Source organism: Simochromis diagramma, unplaced genomic scaffold (genome assembly GCF_900408965.1).
Source record: "Simochromis diagramma unplaced genomic scaffold, fSimDia1.1 OVJJ01000705.1, whole genome shotgun sequence".
Taxonomy (NCBI): Eukaryota; Metazoa; Chordata; class Actinopteri; order Cichliformes; family Cichlidae; genus Simochromis; species Simochromis diagramma.
In genome coordinates this window covers 2,849,832-2,876,548 of record NW_024387448.1, presented here as the reverse complement: position 1 = coordinate 2,876,548, position 26,717 = coordinate 2,849,832, and the positions used below count along the sequence as shown (strand labels likewise).

The following is a 26,717-nucleotide window of genomic DNA, read 5'->3' as shown; positions in this document are numbered from 1 at the left end:
GCGGACCTTCTGTTGGGATGGGACACTCGAACCCTCTTCCATAAGGTCTGCCTCTGCAAGGGATGTAATGGATGCTATTTTGTCAGGGTCTGACTGTATCCCATCAGCATTTACAATGTGCCCCAGGAATTTCACAGACTGTCTCAGAAAATGGCACTTCTTTGGAGCCAACTTAAGGTTGTGAACCTGGAGTCTCTGGAACACCATATGCAAGCGCTCCAGTGCCAATTCTTCTGTTGGGGCAAAAACCAGAACATCGTCAAGATAACACAGCACACTGAGGAAGTTCTGATCCCCAAAAATGCCTAGCATCATCCTCATGAAGGTGGCCGGACTATTGCACAGTACTTGTGGCATACGATTATAATCGTACAACCCAAATGGAGACGTAAATGCCGTGTACGTACGGTCCTCCTCATGCACCTCCACATTATAATAACCCGAAGTCAAGTCCATTGTGGAGAACAATCCGTTCCCTCCCAAAGCAGCCAGTGCGTCAGCCGGATGTGGGAGTGGGTGAGCATCTTTGACAGTTCTAGCATTAAGCCAGCGAAAGTCGTTACAGATTCTCAACTCACCGGACTTCTTCCAAACTAAGACCAGGGGTGATGCAAACTCACTGCAAGACTTCCAAATTATTTCCCGTTCCTCCATGTCATTCAGAACCTGTCTTAGTTTTTCATAATGAGTCAGCGGCACACGTCGGCATGGCAACCGGAATGGCTTGTCGTCCACAACTCGAATTCGATGTAGGCAGCCGTTAGCCTTGCCACAATCCAGCTTGTCTCTCGAGAAGATAGACTCAAACTGGGCTATAAGGCCAACCAGTTTTTCTTTGCCAGCCGGCGAAACTGCACATGAATCAATGTCGATATCAGACAGCCCCAGATTTTGCAGCACTGCATGTAAGGGGCTACAACCACTTGTCACCTCCCGTGAGGGTGAATCATCTGGCAGAGTGGAAACATCAGTGACTAGACTCTGCTCATCATGGCACCAAGCTGAGCCAGTAGGCCGTTGCATGTTCTGTTGCAAGTAGGAGCCAGTGGGGCTGAAGTTCTCCACTGCTGCACAGGGGTCAGCCAACTTCATGTTCCGTTTCAGTGTTATCAGCTTGTCAAAGGGAGTTTGTCAAAGCACTTTCACAGGGAGCCACCCATCACTGTTTAGATGCGCTACTGTTCTCCCAACCATAACTGTCCTCAGTCCAGACCTTGACCCGGTGGGCTCTACAACTACAGCACTGCCCACTTCCCCATTATTCATTAGCTGCAGCCTGCCCCAAACAAGGTGTTCTGTCAAGGGCTCTAATGTTACAGCTCTCTTTAGCTTGACAGTTCCGATCTTATCACCAACATGCCCTGGGGCCACCACTCCTGACATTGAACTCAGCAGATTTTTATTAGGCTGTTCTTCAGCACTCAGGGTCTTGCTGCATTCCTCTCCTAAATGTCCCTCTTCCCTCAGGCGATTACCCAGATACCTCATTAGGTTGCTGCCCAAAATGAGGTCCTCACTCTGCCCTGCAATCACCAACATTGGCACAACAACTTTACAGCCATACATCTCCACCGTAATGTCACACACACCTGATGGAACGGTCCTCGAACCACCACAGCCAATCAGGATGATATCCGTGGGTTGCAAGGTGGGGGTCTGCAGCACTGCATGATGTAATAGTTGGGGCATCATATTGGTGCTGAGGGTGCAGGCCATAGAGCCACTGTCAAGCATGGCTTTAACAGACACTTTGCCTCCCAGGGTCACATTTTCATAGAACAGCTCATCATGCTGTGTTAGTCTGTGTGTGTTCTGAAGAATGGGTTTCCGGCCTAGCTGGCGCTCCTCACAAACAGTGTGTAATACAGATTCTAAATCATCAAAATCATCCTCTTTGGGGGTGATGTAGGCCATCTAGTTTCCCAGCTGCTGGGTGGCTGATTCAGGCCCCCCTCACTCTGACATTCACGGCCCTGGGGCATTACTGTTGCCTGTCGCCTGCTGCACATTAGGACTCACCTCCTGTTGCTGAAAACTCAAGGCACTGACTGCACGAAACTGAGGGGTGCACTTCCGGTCCTTGCCATGCTCCAGCAATTTCTCGTGCACATCAGCAACCGTCCACTGCTGCAGGGGCTTGCACTTGAAAAATAAGAGACCGTTCTGAGTCTGGACAGTGGCGGATAAACATAGCAGTCAGCTCTTTTGTCAGATATGCAAAGGACTTATTTTGTCTCTTCAGACAGTCTTCAGTCACCTCCATGGCTCTGTTCAACCTGAGCCAGTAATCAAACGGTGTTTCACCTGAGTTGGGTAGTATTGCATAAAAGTCAGCTAAAGGCATGCTTGAACAGGCAGTGTCACTGAAGTGCTGCTTTAAGATCTCAAAAATGGGCTCTGGGCCCCTCTCAAGACACACAGATGGCTTACTACGTATGCCCACCATGACTATTTCTCGTGCCCTCCCCAGCAGTTTACTTAGCACATCATCAGCTTGTTCAGCAACTGGTACCCCTCTTCTCTTAAAAAAAGTCATCATCATTTCCTCCCATTCCCGAACACTGCATGTATCACAGCCATCCCCTCTAAAACACACAGGTTCTTTAACATCAGACTTTACAATCACATTCAATAGTGAGGGTTCTGATAACACATTACTGGCAGACCCAACAACACTGTTTCCCACTCCAGAGCCCAACCGAGATTCAAGACAAGAGGCAATGCTTTCCCCAATAGAAAACCCAATTTGCATTGCAATCTCTGCATAAAGGTTCGCTTTTGTGGGACTGGTTTCTGATCTAGTATTTTGTAGATTATCACAGTTCCCATCAATAGGGTTTTCATTTAACTCAGCAAGGACAGGCTTAGGTGTGGAGGTGTCTTAGGTGTCTTTTTTTTTTTCTTTCTACCTCTCCAAAAAAAAAGAAAGCACAGAGCCCCACCCCGATGTCTCTAAAGAACGCAGAAAATGGCGGGACTAAGAAAAGCCAGTCTCCCGCGACTTTTCCACCTTCCAGGAAGTAGACGGCCCCCGTTGCGGTCGCAGGATTGCAGGAGCTTGGGTCACGGCACCAGTGTAACCGGTTTCTGCTTCATCCCGCTGCAACAGTTCAGCCCAAACAGGCTCCTTGACTCTGCATTGTGTTGTGTTTTTAAGAAGACTAGGAGTCTCTGATCGATCGTTGCCACTATATTTCCTGAATGGAAATAACGGTGTATTATCAGTGCACAGGCTTGCCACACACCACTCCGCACAGCACACTCTCGTATGGCTACGGCAGACTGGCAGCGATTACTGCAGCCATATTACAATTTCTAATATACAATAAAATAACAGCAACAACAAGTGATGTACCTGAATGGAAACAACGGTGTATTATCAGTGCACAGGCTCGCCACACACCACTCCGCACAGCACACTACGGCAGAACATCTCATTAGCATTCCGCTTTAGCATACAGTTTTACACAATAATAAACAAATGAAAAGTACATAAAACTGGTGTTGGACATGTGTCCACTAAGCACTTATTACACTCTGTGCCCATCAGCTAATCAAACATGTTTTATGTGTCTGTACTACTTAGCTATATCGTGTGCGGAACAATACAACTCACCTCTCGTATGGCTACGGCAGACTGGCAGCGATTACTGCAGCCAGTGTTGCCAACTCCTCAGTAAGGAAAATCGCTATTGGTTGTCCTAAAAGTCGCTAGAAGTCGCTAAATGATGTCATCACCTAATTTGCATAGTTGGTCATGCTAATGTAATTGTAACCTATGTTGTTGGAGAGAGAAATAACATTGTGGAAGAGACATAAAGTGAGTAAAAAACGTCCTAAATGCATTTAGAGTTTATTTAGAACTACAAATTAAATTTCTTTTAGCAATTATTGTTTTTTTTAATGTCACAATTCCAACCCTGCTCCTTTACCCGGGCTTGGACCGGCAAAAGTGACCCGAAATAGGCACTCTGGTGGAGTTACTTTGTGTGTGTGTGTGTGTGTGTGTGTGTGTGTTTATAAGTAGTTTTAAACCTTGTGATCCACAAAACAGCATAAGAGTAAAAGAAGAACTGACTGCGTTACAGCACCCGCTGCTTGTTGAGAGTAAAAGCGATACGCGCTTTCACGTCTTTTTTTATCGACTTTTTTTTAGAAAAAAGTCGCTAAGGGGTCTGAAAACTTGCTAAATATAGCGACAAAGTCGCTAAGTTGGCAACACTGACTGCAGCCAGCCTCACCTAACCAGCCACACCGAGAGGGGGGGCGCTGTTTCCCCATTACACTGACATTTGTGGCAAGTGGAATAACACCACATAAACACTGTTACATCTACATATTCTCATGATGTCAATGTATATGAACAACAGTGTGAAGCCCTTATAGATAGCTCAGGCAGGCACTTCCAGCTGCACTTCCTCACACACTTGCAGTCTGTTTTTTTTTCTATCTACAGATTTTCTCTCTGACATGCCTGCAATACCTGCTCTTTCAACCCCTTCATCACCTTCAGCATCCACCTCAGCCTCAGTGGAAGGGGGAATATTTATGCATCGCTCACTAATGTCTTTCTTTTGCACGGTCCTCTGATTGGCTCAGAAGCTAGACACCTAAATTCTGTTCTTTTCTATTTTAACATCTTGAGATCAAAAATCTTTTTCCCGTGCGTGTCCTAGGCCAACATAGGCACCATTAATCTGTCAGTTAAATGTGAGCTTTCTGGCTGAACTGTTATAATCAAAATGAAGTTTACAGCAGTAACAGTTCTATTCATAGCAGTAGAGCTGTAACTACATACTGATGTAATGATGTAACGGTATAGCAGTTCAGCAGTGTTCTTCAATTCAAACAAGTCGGGTTACTCAGGCGTTACACACGGTGAAATGCTAAGCAGACTTGTTCATTTTCTGTCTCTCTTATCAGACACACACGGACCCAGATACGCACAGATACACGCACACACACACACACACACACACACACACACACACACACACACACACACACACACACAGTCTGCATATGTGAGAATCAGATAAGACATTGCTTTTCTTTGTTGTGAAATCTAGCTGCCAAGATCACTTATGAGGAAAACTGGGTTATATTCATCCGTGATGTTAAATGTTTATGTGTCCATAAACACCCTTCTTATCTGCAGAAACTGCTGCAGCACAGTGCAGCAATTTACAAGAAATTAAACAAGCATTTAAAAAAACCAAACAAAACCAGGCCATCTCAGGGGCATTTTCACACCCAGATCACAGGCAGCAGTTATTTAGTTTGAACTCTGCTGTGATTCCCCCTGAGTTTGCTCCAGTTGCACATGCAAGAACACGCTAATCGCCCTGGGGTGTGGACCAAAGCAGACGGACCCAGACCTGACCGAGATGGGCGGGAGCGGGGGGGTCCCCTGGTATTTTTCAAAACGCCTCCTTTGGAGAAAGTGATGAGGCTGCAATGTGTCAGCACTCGAGTGTGGCATTAGGAAGAGTCGTCCACAACTGCTGCTGTTTGTGAGAGAAGCTTTCTCACAACAGAAATCTGGCCAATTACGGAAACCTCAGCTCCCACGTGGATTTTCTTAATAAGGCCTCAAAGTGTGTTTGAAATGCAAGAAAGGCACTGCAATACAATACAGTAGGAGCGCATCTGCTTATTTACATAGCAGAAGAAGGACTGAAGCCCTGATGGTAGACTTAATTAAGTCTACCATCTTTGCAAATGACAAGCAAATGAATTGCTACCTTCAATGGCCATCAGGCACACTACCAGTGTTTCCCAGAATGCCCTGGCCTTTCTTTTTATCTTCCCTATAAATCTTCATCTCAGTATTGAGTTATTGATTACACTTTTATTCTTTGCGTCTCATGCTTGATCTCTCTTCTCTCTCCAGAATCCCGTGCTAAGCAGCATCTTCCCCCACAGAGGGCCCAAAGCAGGTGGCTCCTCTCTCACCATCACAGGCCAAGCACTGAGGACAGGACACCTGAACGAAGTCAGCGTCTTAATTGGAGGAATACCGTGTGATGTGTAAGCACTTCCAGAATAAATCCTGTTCATGCTGCAGGATTTGATTTGTGGGTTAAAATCTAAAAGACGTTCCTCTTCTCAGGCGCGACATCCAGAAGGATCACATCAGCTGTCTGACCCGAGGCAGCAACAGGACGGGAGAACATGGCATCACTGTGCGGTTTGGTGGTGCAGAGCGCCACCTGAAGGGCTCAGTGTATCATTACACCCCCAACCCAAACATCACCAAGGCTGCTCCGTCCAAAAGCTTTCTCAGGTGCTTTAGTGGAATATAACTGTATACATCTAGTCCATTAATGAAGTCAAGTAAAATGCTTTTAATATTATAAAATCCATTTTTATTAAATCACCAATAAAATGGATCATCACCCATATTATCTATTTGATGAGCTTAAAAACTTTAGTTTCAGAGTCTAAAGAGAAACACAAGTTTTTCCATATTGAAACAAACCTATAGAAAGCTATAGAAAAGGGACACACACGGTTTATAAAACAAACCCCAATCCAAGATTAATACAGTCACCTCACAGCAATCTGCTGGCCGGCCGGGGCCTTTCTGTGTGGAGTTTGCATGTGCTCCCTTTGCCTGCATGGGCTCTCCTCCCACATCTTAGGGATTTTGGTGATTCTAAACTGGCTTTAGGTGAATATGATTGTGAGTAGAGGACTGTAATTCTGTGTTAACCCTGTAATGGATGGTCAGTGTGGCCGGGGTGTGCTCTCCTCTCACCCAATGACAGCTGGAATGGGCTCAACCCAGGCTGGGTTAGCCCCCCAAATTACACTTGTATCAGTGCATGTGTAAGGTATTAAGCAATTCGGTATTAAATATTGCAGTATTGTAAAAGTGACGACAGACATATTAAATGAACACAAATCCACTGAACTCATTTTCTTTCCTACTGCTTTCCCACACAGTGGAGGCAGAATCATCACAGTTTCTGGTCAGAACCTGGATGTGGTCCAGGAGCCAAAAATGAGGGTTACCCTCAGTCCTCGTGATACTCTCCCTCCCAGGAGGCGGAGAAGTGTGGTTAAGAAGAAAGAAGGAAGCCTGAACCGAGGACAGGATCACCAGGGTCCGCTGAAGAGATGGAGGAGGATTGTTCCAGAGGCGGACTGCCCTGAGGGGACGCTCTGCCGTGTCAAACAGGTGTCTTCATGGGATTGTACAGAAATGATTATTTACTGCACTGATTTTGTTTAAAATGTGCATCCAAGGATTATCTTCTTTTTCACTTCCCCCGTGCTCTCTTCCAGTACGAGTCTCGCTGCACGGTGAACAGCTCCTCCCTCATCTTGTGCCCGACCCCAGCCGTGGGCCCGGAGGCCATTAATGCAAGGGTCAAAGTTCACTTCCTGTTGGACAGCCTTCATTTTGACTTCAACACCGTGGGTAAGGAAGCCTTTAGGTATGAGCTCAACCCCACGCTCTACAAGCTGAACCGGAATGATCCCAGCAAGCCGTACCATCACAAACCCGGCAGCATCATCTCTGTCGAGGTGAGTTACGGGAACCTCGAGCTCGAAATAAACTGGCACCACTTTGTGAGACTGTTTGTTTAACACAGTCTTGAGCAGAAACAGTGTTGTTGAAGTCAGTCTGAAAAAATAAAATAAAACGCTAACAATGAATAGAAAACGCAACAACATGCCACTTTATGGAAGTAGTAGTTGTTGTGGTTAGATGGACAAAACTCTCTGGTGACAGGTCTGTCATTTCCTGTTTCTGTACTACTTTCAGCAGTGTGGTAAGTTTTAACAGTCAGTTTCTTTAGTAAGGTCCCTACCTGAGAGAAGCAACCTCTCTGCACTGCAGTAAAGTACACTGCACTGCAGGCATGATAAGAGCTGTTTGAATGCTCCAAATATGGAAAGGAAATTGGATAAAACCCATATAAATCCCACATTTAATAATTGCACACTATCAAAATAGTCATAAAAACGATCATCGTGATTGACAAAGTAATGCAGATAATGTGTTTCCTATTTCATGTGGCCTGGAGTCATTCTCAAGGCACACTCAGACCATATGCTGTGTGCATACATTGCCTCCTCGTGGACACAATATGCAACTACATCTTTAATTAACATAAAAGGCTTTAAGAAGTCTGCATAGGACCACCTCCTATCCTCAGTAAGTCTTTCCACGTACTGGTTCAGATTTCAAAGAACATATTGAGAAATAAATCATATGAATGTCCTTCTATAAGTAATAATAACATTTTATTGAACGCTATAGCTGAGAGTGGAAGAAGAGCAAAATTACATTCTTTCCGCAGAGGCTGGGTTTCTTCTGACTAAACACATGAAATGCTGTTGTGTTTTGTCAGAGCTGCTTTAGAAAAGCCGTACTGTTTTGTTTTTTTTTGATCAAGGGAGAACATCTAGATCGAGCCATGTCCAAGCGCGAGGTGGAGGCTTGGATAGGTGACGGCCTGTGTTCGGTGAAGACCCTGACACACAGCCACTTGTACTGCGAGCCACCGGCTCAGCAGCCCTCGGTGAAAGGTAGGAAGAAGCAGGATGGCGTGGACAGTCTGCCTGAGTTTACGGTGAGTACATGATGCAAAGAACTGTGAATTTGAGTTAAGTGAACCCTCTCTAGTTCATATAGTAAGGACTTAGGATTTCTTGCTGTAGTGTTAAACTTGTTCTTTTTCACCTGCTTTTCAGGTGAAAATGGGAAATCTGAACTTTTCTCTGGGCAGAGTAGAGTACGACAGCCAGACACAGTCTACATTTCCTCTTGAGGCTCAGGTGGGAGTCGGTGTTGGAGCATCCATAGTGGCTCTCATTGTGCTCATCATAGTGCTCATATACAGGTAAACATGTTCAATTCACTGAGCATCAGTTTCTCATTTGATCAACATATTGGTTGGTTTTGGCTGTAATATTGCCTTTTCATAATGGCTTGTGGATCAGGAGAAAGAGCAAACAGGCCATGAGGGACTATAAGAAAGTCCAGATCCAGCTGGAGAACCTGGAGACCAGTGTCAGAGACCGCTGTAAGAAGGAGTTCACAGGTAACTTCCTCTTTTTCTTCGGGACTTTTAGAGAATACATGTCCTTAAAGTTAGACTAAACCAAGACCTTTATTCTTTTTTTTAGACTTGATGACAGAGATGATGGACATGTCCAGTGATTTGGTGGGCTCTGGGATTCCCTTCCTGGATTACCGAACGTATGCTGAGCGTATTTTCTTCCCGGGGCACCAGGAGTCCCCACTGAGACGAGATCTGGATGTCCCAGAGAGTCGAAGGCAGACGGTTGAGCAAGGGCTGATTCAGTTGTCCAATCTGCTGAACAGTAAACTTTTTCTCACTAAGGTAAGCCTCCACAGCTGCTTTTTATTAAATCTGTGTTTATTTATTTATGCTGCCTACATTTGCAAAGCAAGCCCCTTTGCAACCCACAGAATTGTTGGTTCTATTTTGCTGCTACTACTCTCCAATGTCAGCCTTATGTGCATGCAATAGAAGGATGGGGAGGTCCCATACTAGAGATACAGAGCTATTCTGCCAAGGTTTACCTGGTCTCGACAGAAACGAGGGGGATTTTTCACACACAGATTAATTAACTCCATATTCTCACCTTTTTTGTTTTTCTAGTTTATTCACACTCTTGAGGTGCAGCGGACCTTCTCCCCCAGGGACCGGGCCTACGTGGCCTCTCTGCTGACTGTAGCTCTGCACGGTAAACTCGAGTACTTCACAGACATCCTGAAGACGTTGCTCAATGATCTAGTGGAACAGTATGTGGCCAAGAACCCCAAACTGATGCTGAGGAGGTGATGCCGCTTTTTAACCTGTCCTAGTTGGCGAGTAGGAGATGTTTTTCATCCACGGATCATTTACATGAGTCTCATTTTTTTCCTCCCCAGAACTGAATCAGTTGTTGAGAAGCTGCTGACAAACTGGATGTCCATTTGTCTCTTCACGTTTCTGAGGGTAAGTTGTTTTAAGGTTGACCAGACATTAGCTGGTTAGACACTGGCGCCAGCATCAGTGAAACATGACGAACATCAGTTACTACTATAGTGTTATTTGACGTTATAAAAAAGAACATTTTTACTGTCTCTTTACTGTGAAGTTTTTATGTCAGGAAAATGTTTTAAGAACCTGAAAAGGGGGGAAATCTGCTAAAATTGTGCTTTCAAGGTCATTTTTAACAACTTTGGTACAGAACTGCTAAAATTTCTTCCCTTTGAAACGCACAGCACAGTCTTGGCAATAAGATGATCAGAAACATTCATTAGTTTATATTTTTTGTAAAAAAAAAAAAAATTAATTCAATTTGATTTATTTAATTTTTTTTAACCCTTTAAGGGGTATAGTTGGTAGAGTTTACCCTTCCTCTTCCTCTAAAAGACAGTGTTATGGTTTTATCAGAAAACATTTTATGTTCAAATGATTCTGAAAAAAGACAAGATAATTCTCGTTCTAAGAAATAAAGCAAAAAATTTGATTAAAATAAACTAATAAAAAAAAATCACACAATGGTGTGTACTATTCTCTTCACAGTATTAAAGTATTAAAACTGGCTTTAATTTCTTTTTTAAAGATCAATGGGAGGCTCCGGTGTTAAACTAAGCAAGAAGACAAGTCCATCTAAATCTCTAGTTTGAGGCCTGACGGTTCCTCAACAAGCAGTGTTGTTATATAGTACCCATAGCGTAACATAACAGACCATACCATGGGAACACACAAGTGCTTGATGCTAAAAACTCTCATCTTCATATGATTAGATACTCCAATAAATGTTGCAAATAAGCAGGAAGGGAGTGCTAACTGCAGCGCTGCATGAATTTGCTGTCAGTTGTTGAATTATAACATTAAAACACTTCATTATAGGAGGAACAGATGCGCTGTATTTAAAGCACATTTCACAGAAAGTCAGTGGAGATCAAATGTCGCTCACCAGTAAGACAGTGTGACTGATCAGAAGTGGAATACCACTTTAATGAATGAATTCTTCATGCCTGGCCAGGAATCAGCAGGGGAATCTTTCTACATGCTGTTCAGAGCAATAAAGCACCAGGTGGATAAGGGACCTGTGGACGCTGTGACTGGAAAAGCCAAGTACACACTTAACGACAACCGACTCCTGCGAGAGGACGTGGAGTACCGCACACTGGTTAGAACACACACATCCTTTGATTGCAGCATTGTTAATGTTGGAAGGAGAAACCCATGTTTTCCTGTTTGGTTTATTATCATATGCTGATATTTAACTGAATAAGCTAATAAGCTAAGTACATCCTTACTGTTTCCACAGGAATTAAGAGATTAATCAAATGCCTACACATCAACGTGTTGATGATTAATTTGTCATCAAGACGTGAGAACCTTTATAAAAGCAGATTTTTGTCACTTTGGTCTGGAGCATTCAAGGTTGCATAAAAACCATACAACAGTCTTACCAGGAATGGGTGTATCAGGAAAGAATGGTCAGACAAGCTTGAACAAAATTCAAGAGCTCCTCAGTTTAAAGTTGATGACAGTACAGTTAGAAAAAGGATGAATAAGTGTGGCTTATTTGGAATTCCTGCCAGAAGAATGTCAAATTGGGTCATGTGACAGGACAATGCTCCCAAACGCAGCAGCAAATCAGCTACAGATTGGATGAAAAAGACAAGAATCAAGATGTTGCAGTAGCCTAGTTGAAGTCCAGACATCAACCTGATTGAAGTTGTGATGGGGCCTTAAGAGAGAGCGGTGCATGGAAAAATGCTCACTAACCTCAAAGACCTGATGTGAGAGTGGGACAAAGTGTCTTAATGCTTAAACTGATGACATTTTATGTTATTGTTGCTAAAGGTGGTTATACAAGCTACTGAGTAATGGGGTGTGCTTTTCACATAACTTTGACATCTTTAAAATAAAACATGACTAAAATTAATGTAAACGTCAAACTGTTAAGATTTAAGCTTAAACAATTTAAAGTCAAACCAGTGTGGATGGTTGCACACAAGTGAACACTCAAACACTCCTCCAAAGTGCCGTGTGTCCTACAGTGTTACAGTGTCCTACAGTGTTACAGTGTGTTTTATCCATAACCAGCATTTGTGTATATGTGTCCAGACTTTAAATGTGGTGATGCCAGCTGCAGCTGCCAGTGGCGGCACCACAGCGCAGACGGTTCCTGCTAAGGTGCTGGACTGCGACACCATCACACAAGTAAAAGAGAAACTTCTGGAACAAACCTGGAAGGGAACATCTTTTTCTCAGCGGCCGCACATCGACTCATTACATCTCGGTGAGTCAGATTCATTTCACAACAGCATAACTCTTTCTTGTGTTTCAGTCTTCTCTTATGTGAGGATTTTAATTATAGAGATGCAGATGGGTTTTTTTGTGTGAAGTGCATAAAAGAAAACAAAACAACTGTCATCGAGTCAGTATTTAAACATTAAACAACCTCACCAGTCATCTAAACAACACTCGGTTCTGGTTTGAAAAAGTAAAAGGTGAAAACGCATCTGCTGAAAAGATATCACTTCTAAATCTGTAGAAACTAGTGTATAATTACATCTTCCAACAAATTCATACATTGTGATAAACCTAGAATTAATCCATAAAAATGAATAGGAGTGGAAGCTGCCGTATTGCTCTTCCATCTTGAATACAATGGCCGAGATGGACATCGCCACTGCAACGAGCACGTTTCATGCGTGTGACCAGCCACATACGTAGTACATCAAAGGTGGAGGAAAAGAGAACTTGCAGGTATTAATGTGCCATAGAAGTCAAAACACTTTCATTAATGTTTGTACCTTTGGACTCAAGCTATGAAGGATCATACCTGTTTCATCATCAGAGAAATGAGTGAAAAGCCGAAGGAAAGAGACAACGCCACAGGCATCTTAATAAAATGTCATCACCTGAGCAGACGTCAGGGCTTTAACACACAGAAATGTGCAACAACATGCTTATTTATTCCTGATATTGTCAGCAGATTAGACATCTGACCCTCCCATCTCCGAACAGCTGCGACACCAGACTAAATAGCATCAATAGCTGGTTATAGGATAATATTATACCAGCTAATGTTAAGCTCGAGTGGCCCGAAAATCACACTTTCCATCTGATAAACAGTTTGAGTCATTCTCACACACTCAAGTCAGCAGTGTTAGATCCATTTGACAGACACGTTCAGGGTATCCTCAGCAATTTCTCAGTATCTCTGTCATCAGTGAGAGGTGAATGTCACTCGCTCATCAACTCGTATCTGTTTAAATTTTACAGCCTGCGCCAGAGTAAATAGACATGGACACATTGACAGTTGAGGGAAACAGGAGACTGGCGGCCAGAGATGTTTGTCTGCTGTTCATCTGTAATCTGTCACTGCCTGCAGTCAGTGACAGATTACAGTCACTGTAGGTAGGATCATGCATTTGAATTGGTGAGGGGTAAGAAAACCAAATTCAGCTGACTGCATTCTGCACTCCACTGGTGTGTAGTTGTGACATTTTACACAGTGCACCTTTAAACAAGCAAAGCTGCCAGCTGGTCTACCAGATTCAACCCAGGAAATAACATCTGTGGATGTGTGGTCCCTGAGGGTTTTCGTTTTTATCAATCCTCAAAGTTTACTGTCTTAATTCTGCAGCTGTAAGCACAAGCTCAAGGTTACCTGAACATTTCTCCCTTCAGAGTGGCGTGCAGGTGTTGCAGGTCACCTAATCCTATCAGATGAAGACCTGACATCAGTAGTGCAAGGTTCATGGAAGCGCCTTAATACACTGCAGCACTACAAGGTGAGTGCTGACATCACACAAACACTGATACACACACACACACACACACACACACACACACACACACACACACACACACACACACACACCTCAACTCATTAAAGTGTTGGAAGCAGTTTTAACCACATTGTGAATGTTGTCATGTGACTGTGTAATCAGGTCCCCGACGGAGCGACGGTGGCCCTTGTTCCCAGAAACAACAAACATCACCTTCACGACAGCCACGATTACATGCCAGGAGAGAGTAAGTTCATTATTATCTGTTACCCCTGTGTTGGTATTATGGTTATACGTTGCTGTCTGTATGTAGACAACTGCATCTAATGGCAATGGTTGGCGACCTTCATTCAGACGTGTTATCTGAGCAGATGAACTCAGTCTAAATAACCAGAGGAGGGCGCTGTTTGACTGTTTATGCATATCCTATTTTACAGTGGCCGTGACTTAGGTGTGAAGATGAGTTTGTGGGGGGAATAAAAGATGTAATAATGAACAAAAACCTCAGTTGTTCACTGCGTACAAACACTTGAAACAAAGACAAACAGCTCAAATGTAGTGACCTGTTTCTCACCTACCCATCCAACTGTTTGTCCCCTCCTACCAGAGACCCCTATGCTGGATGATGGGGAAGAAGGAGGCGTGAGACTGTGGCATCTGGTAAAAGCCAGCGAGGAGTCTGAGCTGCCCAAGCACAGGAGAGGTAGTGTGAGAGAGAAGGGTGGGGAGCGAGCCAAAGCGATCCCCGAGATCTACCTCACACGCCTGCTCTCCATGAAGGTAAAACACATGGTCTGAATGGGGACAAACAAGGTGGTGGTCACTCACTAATATCTTAATAGGTTTTGTATATTTAAAGTGAACAGACATCAGATGGTACTTATACCTCTTTTTTATTTTTCATAAACAAAACGTGCTACTGAGTGTTATTCAGGTTTGTGTTGCCTCCAGGCAGCAGAGTAAACAGCTGGGAACACCAAATGTAGTGGTTTTGTTGTGGATTCTCCACAGTTGATATACAAATATGAAATGAGTCAGCAGCAAGAAGGTGTGATGTGCAGAGACATGACATACATGTTCACAACAGAGATGCCACAAAACCCTGCTACACTCGGTCCAATCCAACAAATCCAAGTTTTTTCATTTAGAGATTACATAATTGAAAAACATATTTGCTCATGTTCCATATTTTCCTTATGAGCCAGCCAACACTGAGTATGTGAACACGGTGGCCTTCGTGACTATGACGTGGTGCTATTTTGAGCTCACGTTTTCACAAAGAAACCTTTGTCAGTTAGGAACCAACGTGAGTCTAAATTATTTAGAGCTCATGAAATATTTATCTTTATAATGTATGTTGACCCAAGACGTTATGTAGTAATGATGAACAATGAATAAACTGGGAACACAGTGGATTTAAGATGCACAAATGTCAAATAAATATTTGGCTTGTTTTTGCCGTTACATTAATATTTAATTGAACATGTTTCCATAGTTTCATGTCAGCGGCTCTGGCATATAACCACCCCTTTTACACAAATAGCATCCAGCTTTGGACCTCTGCACACCTTGAATGTGCATGTGAGGAGCTGCTACACTGATGCATCAAAAAACAAGAGGAAGAAGAAAGGATTTCTTTTTTCCTTATCACTGTGATACTGTCACTGCGGGTTTATGACTGACGCCTCTCACTCCATGTGATCTCCCTGGTGACCCTGAGCTAATTAAAGGTTTAAGAAAATGGATGATTAAAGTGAGGATAAGATGACCAGACAAAATAAATGAACTGTATATTTCATAAGTTGCAATGTATGCCTGTGCTGCTTACTTGCAGAATTGTTTCAAGAATTTAAATTGGTCCATCCATGATGGGAGACTTTAAAAAGTCCCCAAACAAACAAAAATAAAAATCTATTTGTCAAATTCTGTACATTAGAGGTCAAAATAATGCACTTTCAGTTTTAGATTTAAAGCTCAAGAAACTTGGGATCCTGTATTTCCTACAATTCACTGTTTCACTATTAAATATAACCTGAATATGGTCAGAGCCCCTGTGACATCATCAAACTCACTGGTTTACAGCATATAGCTTTTTTCTTTTTTTTTTTTTTTTTGTAAAAAAACCCCTGTATTTCATTAAATAGAAACTTCCATTAATTGAACGCCCTGCATATTTCTTATTTTTGCACCAAACACCATGGTTCATTATCCCATGGACCATTAATATAGAATCTTATTCATTAAATATGACAGAAACCGCTCAGTTCAGACAGGTGCCTTAAGGGTCAGTCCTCTGGGCTTTCAAGGGGTAAAGAGTTAAATCCAAATTGAGAAAACCTCCTGTGACATTGGGATGGGAAAAAATAGACGCGGGCTTGTTCAGAGCCTCAGGAAATGCTACATAACTGTTAGATCAGCGGTCCCCAACCTTTTATGCGCCACGGACCGGTTTATGCCCGACAATATTTTCACGGACCGACCTTTAAGGTGTCGCGGATAAATACAACAATATAAAACTAGTACCGGTACCGAAAAAAAGAAGATTTATTCATAACACACGTGAAAGGACCCAGGAAAACCGAGTTAACGATAACAAAATAACGCTGAAAACCGATAAAAACCCTGAAAACCATTCATTTCACACCTGAGCCTCAACTCTCGCGGCCCGGTACCAAACGACTCACGGACCGGTACCGGTCCGAGGCCCGGGGGTTGGGGACCGCTGTGTTAGATGACACATGTGCCTTAACTTAGCTTCATGTGCATAATCTGTGGAGTGCCCCTTCAAAGAGAGCATCCCCTCTTTGTTTCATGGTTTATTTATCTCTGTCGCTTTCTCTGCTCTGTCTCAGGGCACTCTGCAGAAGTTTGTGGATGATTTATTCACCGCCATCCTCAGCACCAGCCGTCCTGTACCTCTAGCTGTCAAATACTTTTTCGACCTGTTGGATGAGCAGGCTCAGCAGCACAACATCATGGACCCGGAGACCATCCACATCTGGAAAACCAACAGGTAACTGGGTGAAAGACGCTTATATTGGGTTTGGATGTTGAGAGGCAGAGTTGGAAGCCAGGAATGGGTCATGGGCCGTGAGACATATGAAACACAGCATAGATATGCTTCGAGGGGAATTTCATCCATCGAGAGATTGAAGAAGCACCCCACACAGAACATATGGACAACAGCTGGTTTTATGGTGTTACTGTACTAGGACTTTACTTGCAGATCTTGTGGAAACAGCAGAGATTTGCCAGGGTTTGCCAGGGCTCATGAACCTTGCCAGAGACTTATTAAACTGCTTCTTACTTTGAAGCATTTGTGTTGATACACGAGGAACATATGACATCTTAGATTAGATTTTGTCACCTTTGTATACATCACTGCTATGTGGGTCTTCTGGGGAAACCCATTGTCACTTACTGACAGCGGGTCCACCTGCACTTGGCTGCATCTTATTTGTTTTCTATGTACTTGTAAAGAGCTCACCAGAAAAGTGGTGATGATTTCACAGACCGTGGACCTTACATATTGTGAATAATGACAAATGAATATACAAAGGACACAAAAAGAAGTGTCTTGTATGTTTGTCTTATTGGTGATAACAACCATTCCTGTGTGTTTACCATGTTTCTCATATTTTAAACTCTCTAAAAAGGCTGAAAGTGTATTTTTGTGCAAGCTTGTTAATGCGATTACTCAAGGATGAGGTGATTATTTATATGTGCTCTTTCTTTAAAGCTTATCTAGTCAGTCATAATATGCATAAATGTTATGGCTGCTCTTCATTGATTCATGCCGTAACCAAACCTCCTCAGAGCAGTTAGTTTAGACATCACGTGAGCTTTGCGTTTTCACCACATTCCAGATACACGAAACCAAAAGGCCCAGGACACCAGAGTGTGTTAGAATCAAACAAAAGGGGTGGAAGCACCAGTAAAGAACCTGCACTTTTTTTCTGCATAAGAGGGGATTAGAAGCATTTTTTAAAATCTGATGTATAACTGTACTTTTACATTACAATCACTGCTTAAATGTGTAAATGTTTTCTTGCTTTACCAAACAGCTTGCCACTGCGGTTCTGGATCAATATCCTGAAGAACCCGCAGTTCATCTTTGATGTGCAGACATCAGACCACGTGGATGCTGTGCTGTCTGTCATAGCTCAGACCTTTATGGATTCTTGCACCATAGCTGACCATAAACTGGGACGGGTAAGCTTCATTTGTAAAGGACAAATAGGAGACACTTACAGAGGGAAGAAAAATAGCCTTTTGGCTAATTCTGACACATTGACATTGATTTGTAGATTAATATGCACTGTCCCTTTTTTTTTAAAAAGAAAAAAGAAAAAAAAAATTTGAATTAGATTTTAACTTATGTCCTTCTGTGTTTGTGAGCCCTGTGTTAATTATGTACGTTTCATTTTAAGATGGTCCCAAAATTAGATTCCAGAGAATGAAGCAATTGTATCTGCTGTGACCCTCCTTGCAGCATTGCTGTGCACACTTTTTGTCTTCATAGCACTTCAGTGTCTACCCATAGTGGATGTGAGAGAGGTCTTTCATTACTTAGAAGTTAACCAGGGTCTCTTTTTACCTCAGAGACGATAACACACCTTGTTATTAGTGTGCTGTTTTTTGGGCGCCTTTTTCTGTGGAGCATTTTCTTAGACTGTCTCACTGTGGACATTTCAAAATCTTTAGAGATGTAAAAAATACTTTTTTCTAAGATCCAAAGATCCTGTGTCTTAATCCTGCAATATACAATCCCACACTTTCAAACTGTGAAGGTCAGAGGGTTTCACACCTGATTAATTCACAGCCGACTCTAATTAAACATAAAGGAGCATCGTATAGTTTTCCTCAGTACATAAATAACCAAATCTAATAGTCTGGGCTGGGTTTTGTCTACTTAAGACTTAACACATAATATGTAGCAAGGATCAGATATTACACATCATCTCGTGTGTAATAGGAATGTGAGTCTAATGAGCCCTGCAGCGTTGTTTTGTACTCAGTGCATGTTGACATCAACAAAATTATTTGTGCACATTATTGCTCCTTGTTTTACATGCCTCGTTACTCTTATGTGACATCTGTCTTCCTTACTCAGGACTCTCCTATCAACAAGTTGCTGTATGCCAGAGACATCCCCCGCTACAAGCAGATGGTGGAGAGGTAAGAATATGGCAGCCGGTTGTCCCACTGACCCCAGGCATAAAAAACACTCTGGAAGAGAGAGGAGGGAGGGGTGGAAGGAGAGAGTGAGGCACAGGACGATCTGTCAGCGCCAGACAGAGGGTAGACTAAGCCCGCGAGGCTCCATGCATGGATGGTCTGAGAGCAGACTGCTACACTTACTACTACCTTCTGCACATTAAGCTCGGCATGTCGCCCTGCTGAAATAAGTGTTGCTAGACAAGATTTTAGGTAACACATGTGCTTATTTTCGAAGCCTTATTAGCCTGATCTGCATTTAAAAATGATCACTTCATCTTTCTCTACACGTTTTCCCCACTGATACACCATAGACTCATAATTTGTCATATTTTCTTATTTAAAATTAAACAAGTCAAAAATGAACTGACAGTAATCAGCGGAGAGAGTGGCGAGCTCTTAGGAGTAAACATCTCTCTTGCATTTGGGTTCAAATTTCTGTGGATTTAATGTAAAAATCTGTGATTCCCTGTACCTCCAGGTACTACGCAGACATCCGTCAGACCATCTCTGCCAGTGACCAGGAGATGAACTCGGCCCTAGCAGAACTCTCCCGTGTACGTTACCTACTCTTGTTTTCCCATTTAGTCAAAGTAACCTTTTTTTTACACAATGGCTGAACACATAAATACTTTTAGGACCTGGAAGATTCCATTTAGCTGGGAGAATGACAAGCTGGATGTGGAGTTTGAAATAAAATATGAATAGCAACCGATGCAGTTTTTAACAGCTTTCCACCGCTGACGTTTCTTCGCCTCTCTATTTTTTACTCTCCCTGAACAGAATTACGCTGCTGAGGTCAACTGCCTCGTGGCTTTACATGAACTTTACAAGTACATCAACAAATACTACGATCAGGTGAGTATCACAAAATTACGCAAACATGATGCTTGCATTGCATAGTATGCTGTCAGGGGAGAGATTTATTAGTTGTGAGCTGACAGGGATTTCATGTAATCATTATTTAAAGAGCTGGCTATGTGCATATGTATGATCTGTCAGGAGTGTAGCTCAAGTTATTGATTGAAAAACTGATTGAATTCCCTGAAATATTTGGATGTCCAATCTCTGAAGTCCACAGTTGTCTCATACAAAACAGCATTAAATACTCAACAGAAACAGTATTTGCTTTTTGTAGTTCTTGTTATAATTTGAATCTCACATCCCATTCGCCAATATGAAGTGGGCAGGGTTTACGCTCTGTATTGCAATCTATTTCCAGACAGAAATCAATATTTCAGGTTCACCACTAGGATCTGTCATGTCATCTGGTTTTTGTTTTTTATATATATATAGTCCCCACAAAGTGGAGTTTGTGGGGATAGGTTAATTAATTAATCCAAATTACCCATAGGTGTGAATGCGGGAGTGAATGTGAGCGCAAATGGTTGTCTGTCTCTCTGTGTTAGCCCTGCGACAGACTGGCGCATATATATCTATATCTATATCTATATCTATCTATATCTATCTCTATCTATATCTATATATATATATATATATATATATATAGATATTATATATATAGATATATAGATAGATATAGATATATATATCTATATCTATCTCTATATATATATCTATATCTATCTATATATAGATATAGATAGAGAGATAGATAGATAGATCTATCTATCTCTATATCTATATATATCTAGATATAGATCTATAGATATAGATAGATAGATAGATAGATATATTAGTCCTCCTTTCCTGACACATAGGATGATCACAGTGCACAACGCAGACTTAAGGTTTCATATGGTATTGCTCAAAATTAGTAACTGAGCCCATAAACTCACCAGGAAAAGTGTTTACTAAGGTCAGCGCAGATGGCTGTTTTCTCAGACTTTCATTGAGATTTTGCAGCAATGTGATGTTAACTTGTCTGCTATTTTAGATGTGTCACACTGTACGCTCAAGGCTCCAGTCATAGAGGCTTAAGCTGGGCAGACACTGTACGATTTTTTTTTCAGTCGCGTTATTCAGCTTCTGCTCAAACTGTACGATTGACTTGCAGGGGTTAGAAGTTCGTAGGTCACAATGCAGGGTCTCACACTATACGGCCCGATGCTCTGATGCGACCCGAGTGCTCAAACTGTGCGTCCATAAAAATGAAAGTTATAACAGAAAATCTGTCGCTCACTCTCCCTCTCTGTCTTTCACTCACACAGACACGCACACCACCACCATCAACTTTGCTAAATTGCTAATGAAAAACATTGATCAGGCAGCTGTGATTGAGCAGCAGTGTAGATCCAACTATTTTCACGGTTGTTGTGGTCGTGATGATTTTGTGAGGCCACATTGAAAAGGCTCGGATGAGCTTTCCAAAGTTCTACAAGTGCCTCCATCGCTTGTGTCCAGATCACACACTGCACTGCCGTGCTACTCCGTCGTTTTCACCGATGTTTATGTGTTTGCGCGTGTGCAGTGTGAGCAGCTGCGGTGACGGGAGGTTTGAAATCCTCCCGACCAAGCGATTGATGATCGGGAGCTGGTCGTGAAGTGTTAATCGCTTCTCATTACCCCACATATACTACACGATGCACGATGAAGGCCAAAATCAGGCCGATCACCAAAACGGTCGCACAACTGAAAAATCGGCTCAAAATGGGCCAAAAATCGCACAGCTTTAGGGACAAGTCCACAATGATCTGGCAACCACTGAAAGGAAAACGTGTATTCCCAACCAATTGATTCAAACTTTCTTGGAACTGTTTTGATTCTAGTAGATTTCCAAAGTTGCCTGTAGTTTGCATGGAAGATGCCATCTTGTCTGCAAATGTGCACCCAGGAATATCCTGGGAATAAGTTGGGGTCTTCAACTACACTTGACTGCAGCAATCTACTAGCAACCAAAGCGTGAGAAGCTTCTATAGGAGTGAAATCATTTCAAGGAAGATAGCTCATTGCTTTAACTTTAATATGTTAAGTAAGAATTTTAATTGAACTCTTTTTGCCTTCTATCAGATTATCACAGCTCTGGAAGAGGACTGCACGGCTCAGAAGATGCAGCTTGGATACAGGCTCCAACAGATAGCAGCTGCCGTTGAAAACAAGGTTACAGACCTATGATTTCCACGGCTGGGATAGACATTTGTGGAAAGAAACTTTCTTTGACATCTCCTTGGAAAAAACAAAACAAAAAGAAAACGTTTTTTTCCCTAAGAAAAGGGACTATTTGGTCACATACTGTGATTCTGCTGTCATTTTGACAGACTAATTGTTAGAGAGGTGTGTTTCCTGTGCTGAATCGGTGTGCACAATTACACTCCTCTTTTGTCTCATTTTGGGAGCAAAAAGAGCGCCACATCGCTGAGGAGGGGGAAAAAACTGAGAAAATGTGAAACCGAGCACATCAAAACAAAAGAATTTCTTCTGAACCTTGGATTTCTGATGTTTAAGTCACCTAAAGGGAAATTAATAACAAAACAAAAGAGATCATTTTGGGGGGGTTTCTCTTTCTTGATGGACATTTTTCAGAGTTACTGCACAGAACATTCCTGCCCCGAGTTTAAATGTAGATTTGTTGGAGAAAAAAAGAAAATCTAAGTGTGCTGGAGGACAAAATAAAGTGACAAAAGGGAAAAGGAGGATTTGACCTTAAACACCAACAGCTTTGGAGTTTTCTACCATGTTTTCTCAAAGTCTTACAAATTGATAATGACACTGTCAGTGGTCTAAGTTATCACGTATTGAATCTGAAGTATGTTTTCATTCTGTTTTTACCTTCCTGAGATCAACCTTCCAAGTCTTACTCTGTTGTCATGTTCAGTTAACTGTTATTGGATGGTTTCCCTGAGTATATTTCATTTTTTAAACTCGTCATTACCAGTTCTTTTACTGTAATTTGTAGCTGTGGCCTAATTTAGTTTAAAGCCAAGACTAATGTTTTATAAAAGCTCTCAATCTGCTTTTTTTTTTTTTTTTTAAAGATAACCTACAGCTTGGGGAATTTTCTTTTTTAAGTAACGTTTCACAAATTTTGTTGCATTTTGCAATCTTTGCTTTTATTTGCAGACGCAAAGCAGTTTGACAAAGACATTTGTAGCTGACTTAAGAACAATCCGTCCAAAAGTCAAATCTTCTACACAAGTTAAACTACATGCAGACAAAATTCATACGAGATCAAACCCGAACTTAACTAGCAAAAATATTAAAAATAAAATGCACAAAAGAACTGAGGAACACTTTTAGAAATGTCAAATATTGGGGACATTTACTTTTGATTTTAAAGGTGTCTCATAGGTTGTTCTAGAGAAGCAAAACAAATAAAATGTGGAATAAACTCAATGAATACTTGATTTGTACACTAAACTATGATGAAATCATTTTCCCTTTAAAGTCAGGTTGAATCTAACACAAGTTTTCTAGGGTCACTGTCTAAAGTACACAATTAAATAAAATTATTTATGTATTCTTTCTCACTCTGGCCCATCCTGCATAGATCAGCTGATTGTTGCGTCTGCCGTTCCAAACACGTTGCCAACCCTTACAGAGTGCCCTCGGGTCACCAATCGATACACTGTCACCACATAAAATAGTAGAAAGGTATTTCTCCCGTCTCTGTTTTACTTACTTTTTAATTTCCATTTATTGTCCATTATAAATCCTGACACCAACAGATCTGTAAATAGCTAATATTGGCTAACGACATCAGCCCGTTGATAAATTGGTCGGGCTCTACTTTATATATATTTTCAGAAAGACCTGTTTTCTCTTCTCTGTGGTCAACATGACCACTGCTTAAATTCATTGTTTCAGGAAAAATATGTTTTCGCTGAATCTTGTTACGCTGATGAAGCAGTGTCAGTGTATGTGTAATTTTTTTTCCTTTACAAAAAGGGGGGAAAAGCTCATCTCTGAGACTTATAATCACACATTGTAATTGCCTAACAAAGGTGCCTGTTGCTCTGCCACGCCTCATGCGAGAATCCTTTTATTTTCCCAGTTTAATTTATTGTTTATTTATTTTATTGCATATGTTGTTGGATTTTTCCTTACAGATCTATGAAACATTTATTCCCATCAATTTCAGATGTTTTTTTTTTTGTTTTTTTTTTTTGTACATCGAGTTGGATTTGAGGAGTTTCAAACTTCAAACTCAAATCCAGTTGTTCTCAGATGCTGATTATTTTTGAACATTTTGGACCCATTTTAAATGTTTCAAGGCAGTTATCTTGTAAATTTAAAAAAGCAAACAAACAGAATTTTTTTTTTTTTACCATGCGCATTGGTGTTGCTTGTGTAAGCAAAGCTCAGTTCTGATGTTTGTTCTGTACATACTTTTCCTAAGTAATCATGACTTTAGCGTTCTCTAACCAACTGATAGGATGAACCTAACAACAGTTTAATGTGATGCAATAAACAGGTCCAGATGTTAACAGAAGTTTCATTTTTTGCATTATTAAATTTGTGTGTAAATATTTTTTGGAACATGAGTTAATTTTGACTTCTTTTGAAAGAAGGAGGATCTTGATGTGTTTTCAGGAGCAAATATGGTTCACTTGTACAGTTCAGTTTAATTCATGTCTAGTTCATTTTCACTTCAAAGTGCCTTTATATAATTTGAGGTAAGGATCCTAAAATATTTCAAAATTTTTTAATATATGTGATTCTCTCCTCATTAAAACACTGTAACTGAACACCTCCGTCTATCCAGACGCTAGTGAGCCAGCACAATATATATGTAGCCACTGGTAAAAAATGGGCAAATGTAACTCAGGCAACTAACTAGGTACACTTTTCTTTTTCTTTATTTTTTACTATGACAAAAGATGGTTATCACACTAAAACACATACTCTTCATTAGGTATGCTGATTTTTCTGGAACCAAAAGTTGCCATATTTACTGAAGAACAGCTGAAGTTAACGAGTTTTTGTCTGCTGTTTAGTGTTAGTTAACATGACAAATAAAATACTAGAATTTCACTGACTTCTTGGATTGTCATTTATCAGACAATTCCGATAAAATGCTCAAAAAAGGCACTAACAACAAAAATACAATCAACAGGTTCAGTTTATCAGATTGATTTGGTGAAAGTAACGTCAGCAATACATGCTGCAGATGCCTGTTGGTGCATTTTTACATGAAACTGCCTACCCTAAACACCTCTAAGCCGCAACATACAGAGAAATGAGCTACAGAAAAATATAGAGAGAAATGCATTTGTTACAAAGACATTAATTGGCAATTAAGACGTGTAAACTCCAGTTAGGCATTTTAATATGGAGCAGGCTGCAGGGACTGACTGGCTGTTGGTGAAACAGCAGGTTTTAGTAGTGTTAAGCTCCACTTTTAGTCCCACACACTGTCTTCACCAAGTTTGTGGTAAACACTTGGGTCCGTCCCTAGTACTCATGCAGTATTGTAGCAAAAAATAGTCAGGTCTCAGCCAACATGTCAGAGTCCCATTTCCATTGCAAGATGATCTATTTCTAGAACGAGAGCGTTAAAACCTGGATGGATCCAGCTCACAGATCCAGTCCAGTTATTGTCACTGCTATTAGTTCGATCTGTCACTTTTTCTGTCTAAATGTTAAACAGGTGGCAGCCACAGGCCTTTGTTGGGAAGCTGAGTGTATCAAACACAGTATTATCATAGACTCAACAATATACAGAATGTATTTCATTTCCAGTGTTATTGACAGGACACGTTTTTTGTTTTTTGTTTGTTTTTAAACAGCATCCCATCAGCACTGTGACAAGTCCCTGGTTCTTGATAGCGATTAGTGCAGTAGCTGAGTGCCAGCTCGTATATTAACTGCTTCCTGTCATCAGTAATCCAGGATAGAGACTCCATATTTAGACGTCTGTAAATGTACGAGTATGAGCACCTGTCACATGCAGCTGGTAATGCCACACCATGCTCCACACAGAGATAACAGCAATAAGTATGACTGCTCAGATTATCAGTAAAAATATGAAGTATTTCTATATAAGCTGCCAGTCAGTGTGGTGTTTGTATGTGTTTTCTTGGGGCAGGCGGGCGATGAAACGTAGTAACCCCTGAAGATATTTAATGTGTGCGTTCTGTGTATATGTTTCAAGTTGTAAACCAAAGACAGGCTGGCTGACTGTGGTCATAGCAAAAAACAGTGCAGGTCACAGTTCAGTCTGTAGTGGGCGGGGGGATCAAACGCATGAGTTAGCATGTATACTTTAAGGAAGAAGTTTGTTGCATTATCTATTTATTTATCCCTTACTAACCCAATGATCTAAATTTGTGCAGGTGCTATTTTGATTTACACACACACACACACACACACACACACACACACACACACACCGATTGCTCCTGTGGGAAGTGTGTTATTACAGCTGAGTGCAACTGGAGAATGGTAACAGCCAGCACAGGCTTTTAGGATTAAGATTGGACCAACATTAGAGAGTAATACCAGGACATGAGAGGATGGGCTGGAAAACAAGAATGGACACCTGCTCGCTCCGACGCTGTGCAACAAAACAGCCTAGTGAGAACTTTAAAGAAGCCCTGGCTTGAGCTTTGTTTGTTCTACAGTCCAAACAGGCTTGGAATATTTTTCAAGAGATCAGTATAACAGCCTATATTTGTAAAAGTACTCAGTAGGTTAAGGCCTGTGTTTAATCCTACATTCTGAACCTGTGAATCTCTACATGGTCTCCATGGTCTGCTGAGCGTTTGGTGGCCTGAGCTGGAAAGCAGTGCAGATGGAGTTTGTTGTTTTGGACCAG

General features: G+C 41.6%; 1 protein-coding gene across 2 annotated transcripts in view; it reads left to right on the top strand.

The window, feature by feature from the left end:
• The window catches only part of plxnb1a (plexin b1a), an 85,955-nt gene extending 61,568 nt beyond the window's left edge, over positions 1–24,387 (top strand). For both annotated transcript variants that reach the window (XM_040013778.1, XM_040013779.1), the window contains 21 exons: positions 5,894–6,030; positions 6,113–6,286; positions 6,949–7,183; positions 7,291–7,533; positions 8,409–8,585; positions 8,707–8,855; positions 8,956–9,056; positions 9,142–9,359; positions 9,642–9,820; positions 9,914–9,980; positions 11,020–11,166; positions 12,114–12,288; positions 13,686–13,789; positions 13,949–14,033; positions 14,394–14,566; positions 16,639–16,799; positions 17,851–17,998; positions 18,900–18,964; positions 19,485–19,560; positions 19,787–19,861; positions 21,974–24,387. In XM_040013778.1, coding sequence (XP_039869712.1) covers positions 5,894–6,030; positions 6,113–6,286; positions 6,949–7,183; positions 7,291–7,533; positions 8,409–8,585; positions 8,707–8,855; positions 8,956–9,056; positions 9,142–9,359; positions 9,642–9,820; positions 9,914–9,980; positions 11,020–11,166; positions 12,114–12,288; positions 13,686–13,789; positions 13,949–14,033; positions 14,394–14,566; positions 16,639–16,799; positions 17,851–17,998; positions 18,900–18,964; positions 19,485–19,560; positions 19,787–19,861; positions 21,974–22,078 — 2,994 coding nt within the window. In that variant the 3' untranslated portion in view covers positions 22,079–24,387. The remainder of the gene's footprint in view (positions 1–5,893; positions 6,031–6,112; positions 6,287–6,948; positions 7,184–7,290; positions 7,534–8,408; positions 8,586–8,706; positions 8,856–8,955; positions 9,057–9,141; positions 9,360–9,641; positions 9,821–9,913; positions 9,981–11,019; positions 11,167–12,113; positions 12,289–13,685; positions 13,790–13,948; positions 14,034–14,393; positions 14,567–16,638; positions 16,800–17,850; positions 17,999–18,899; positions 18,965–19,484; positions 19,561–19,786; positions 19,862–21,973) is intronic.
• The last annotated feature ends 2,330 nt before the right edge of the window (positions 24,388–26,717 follow it).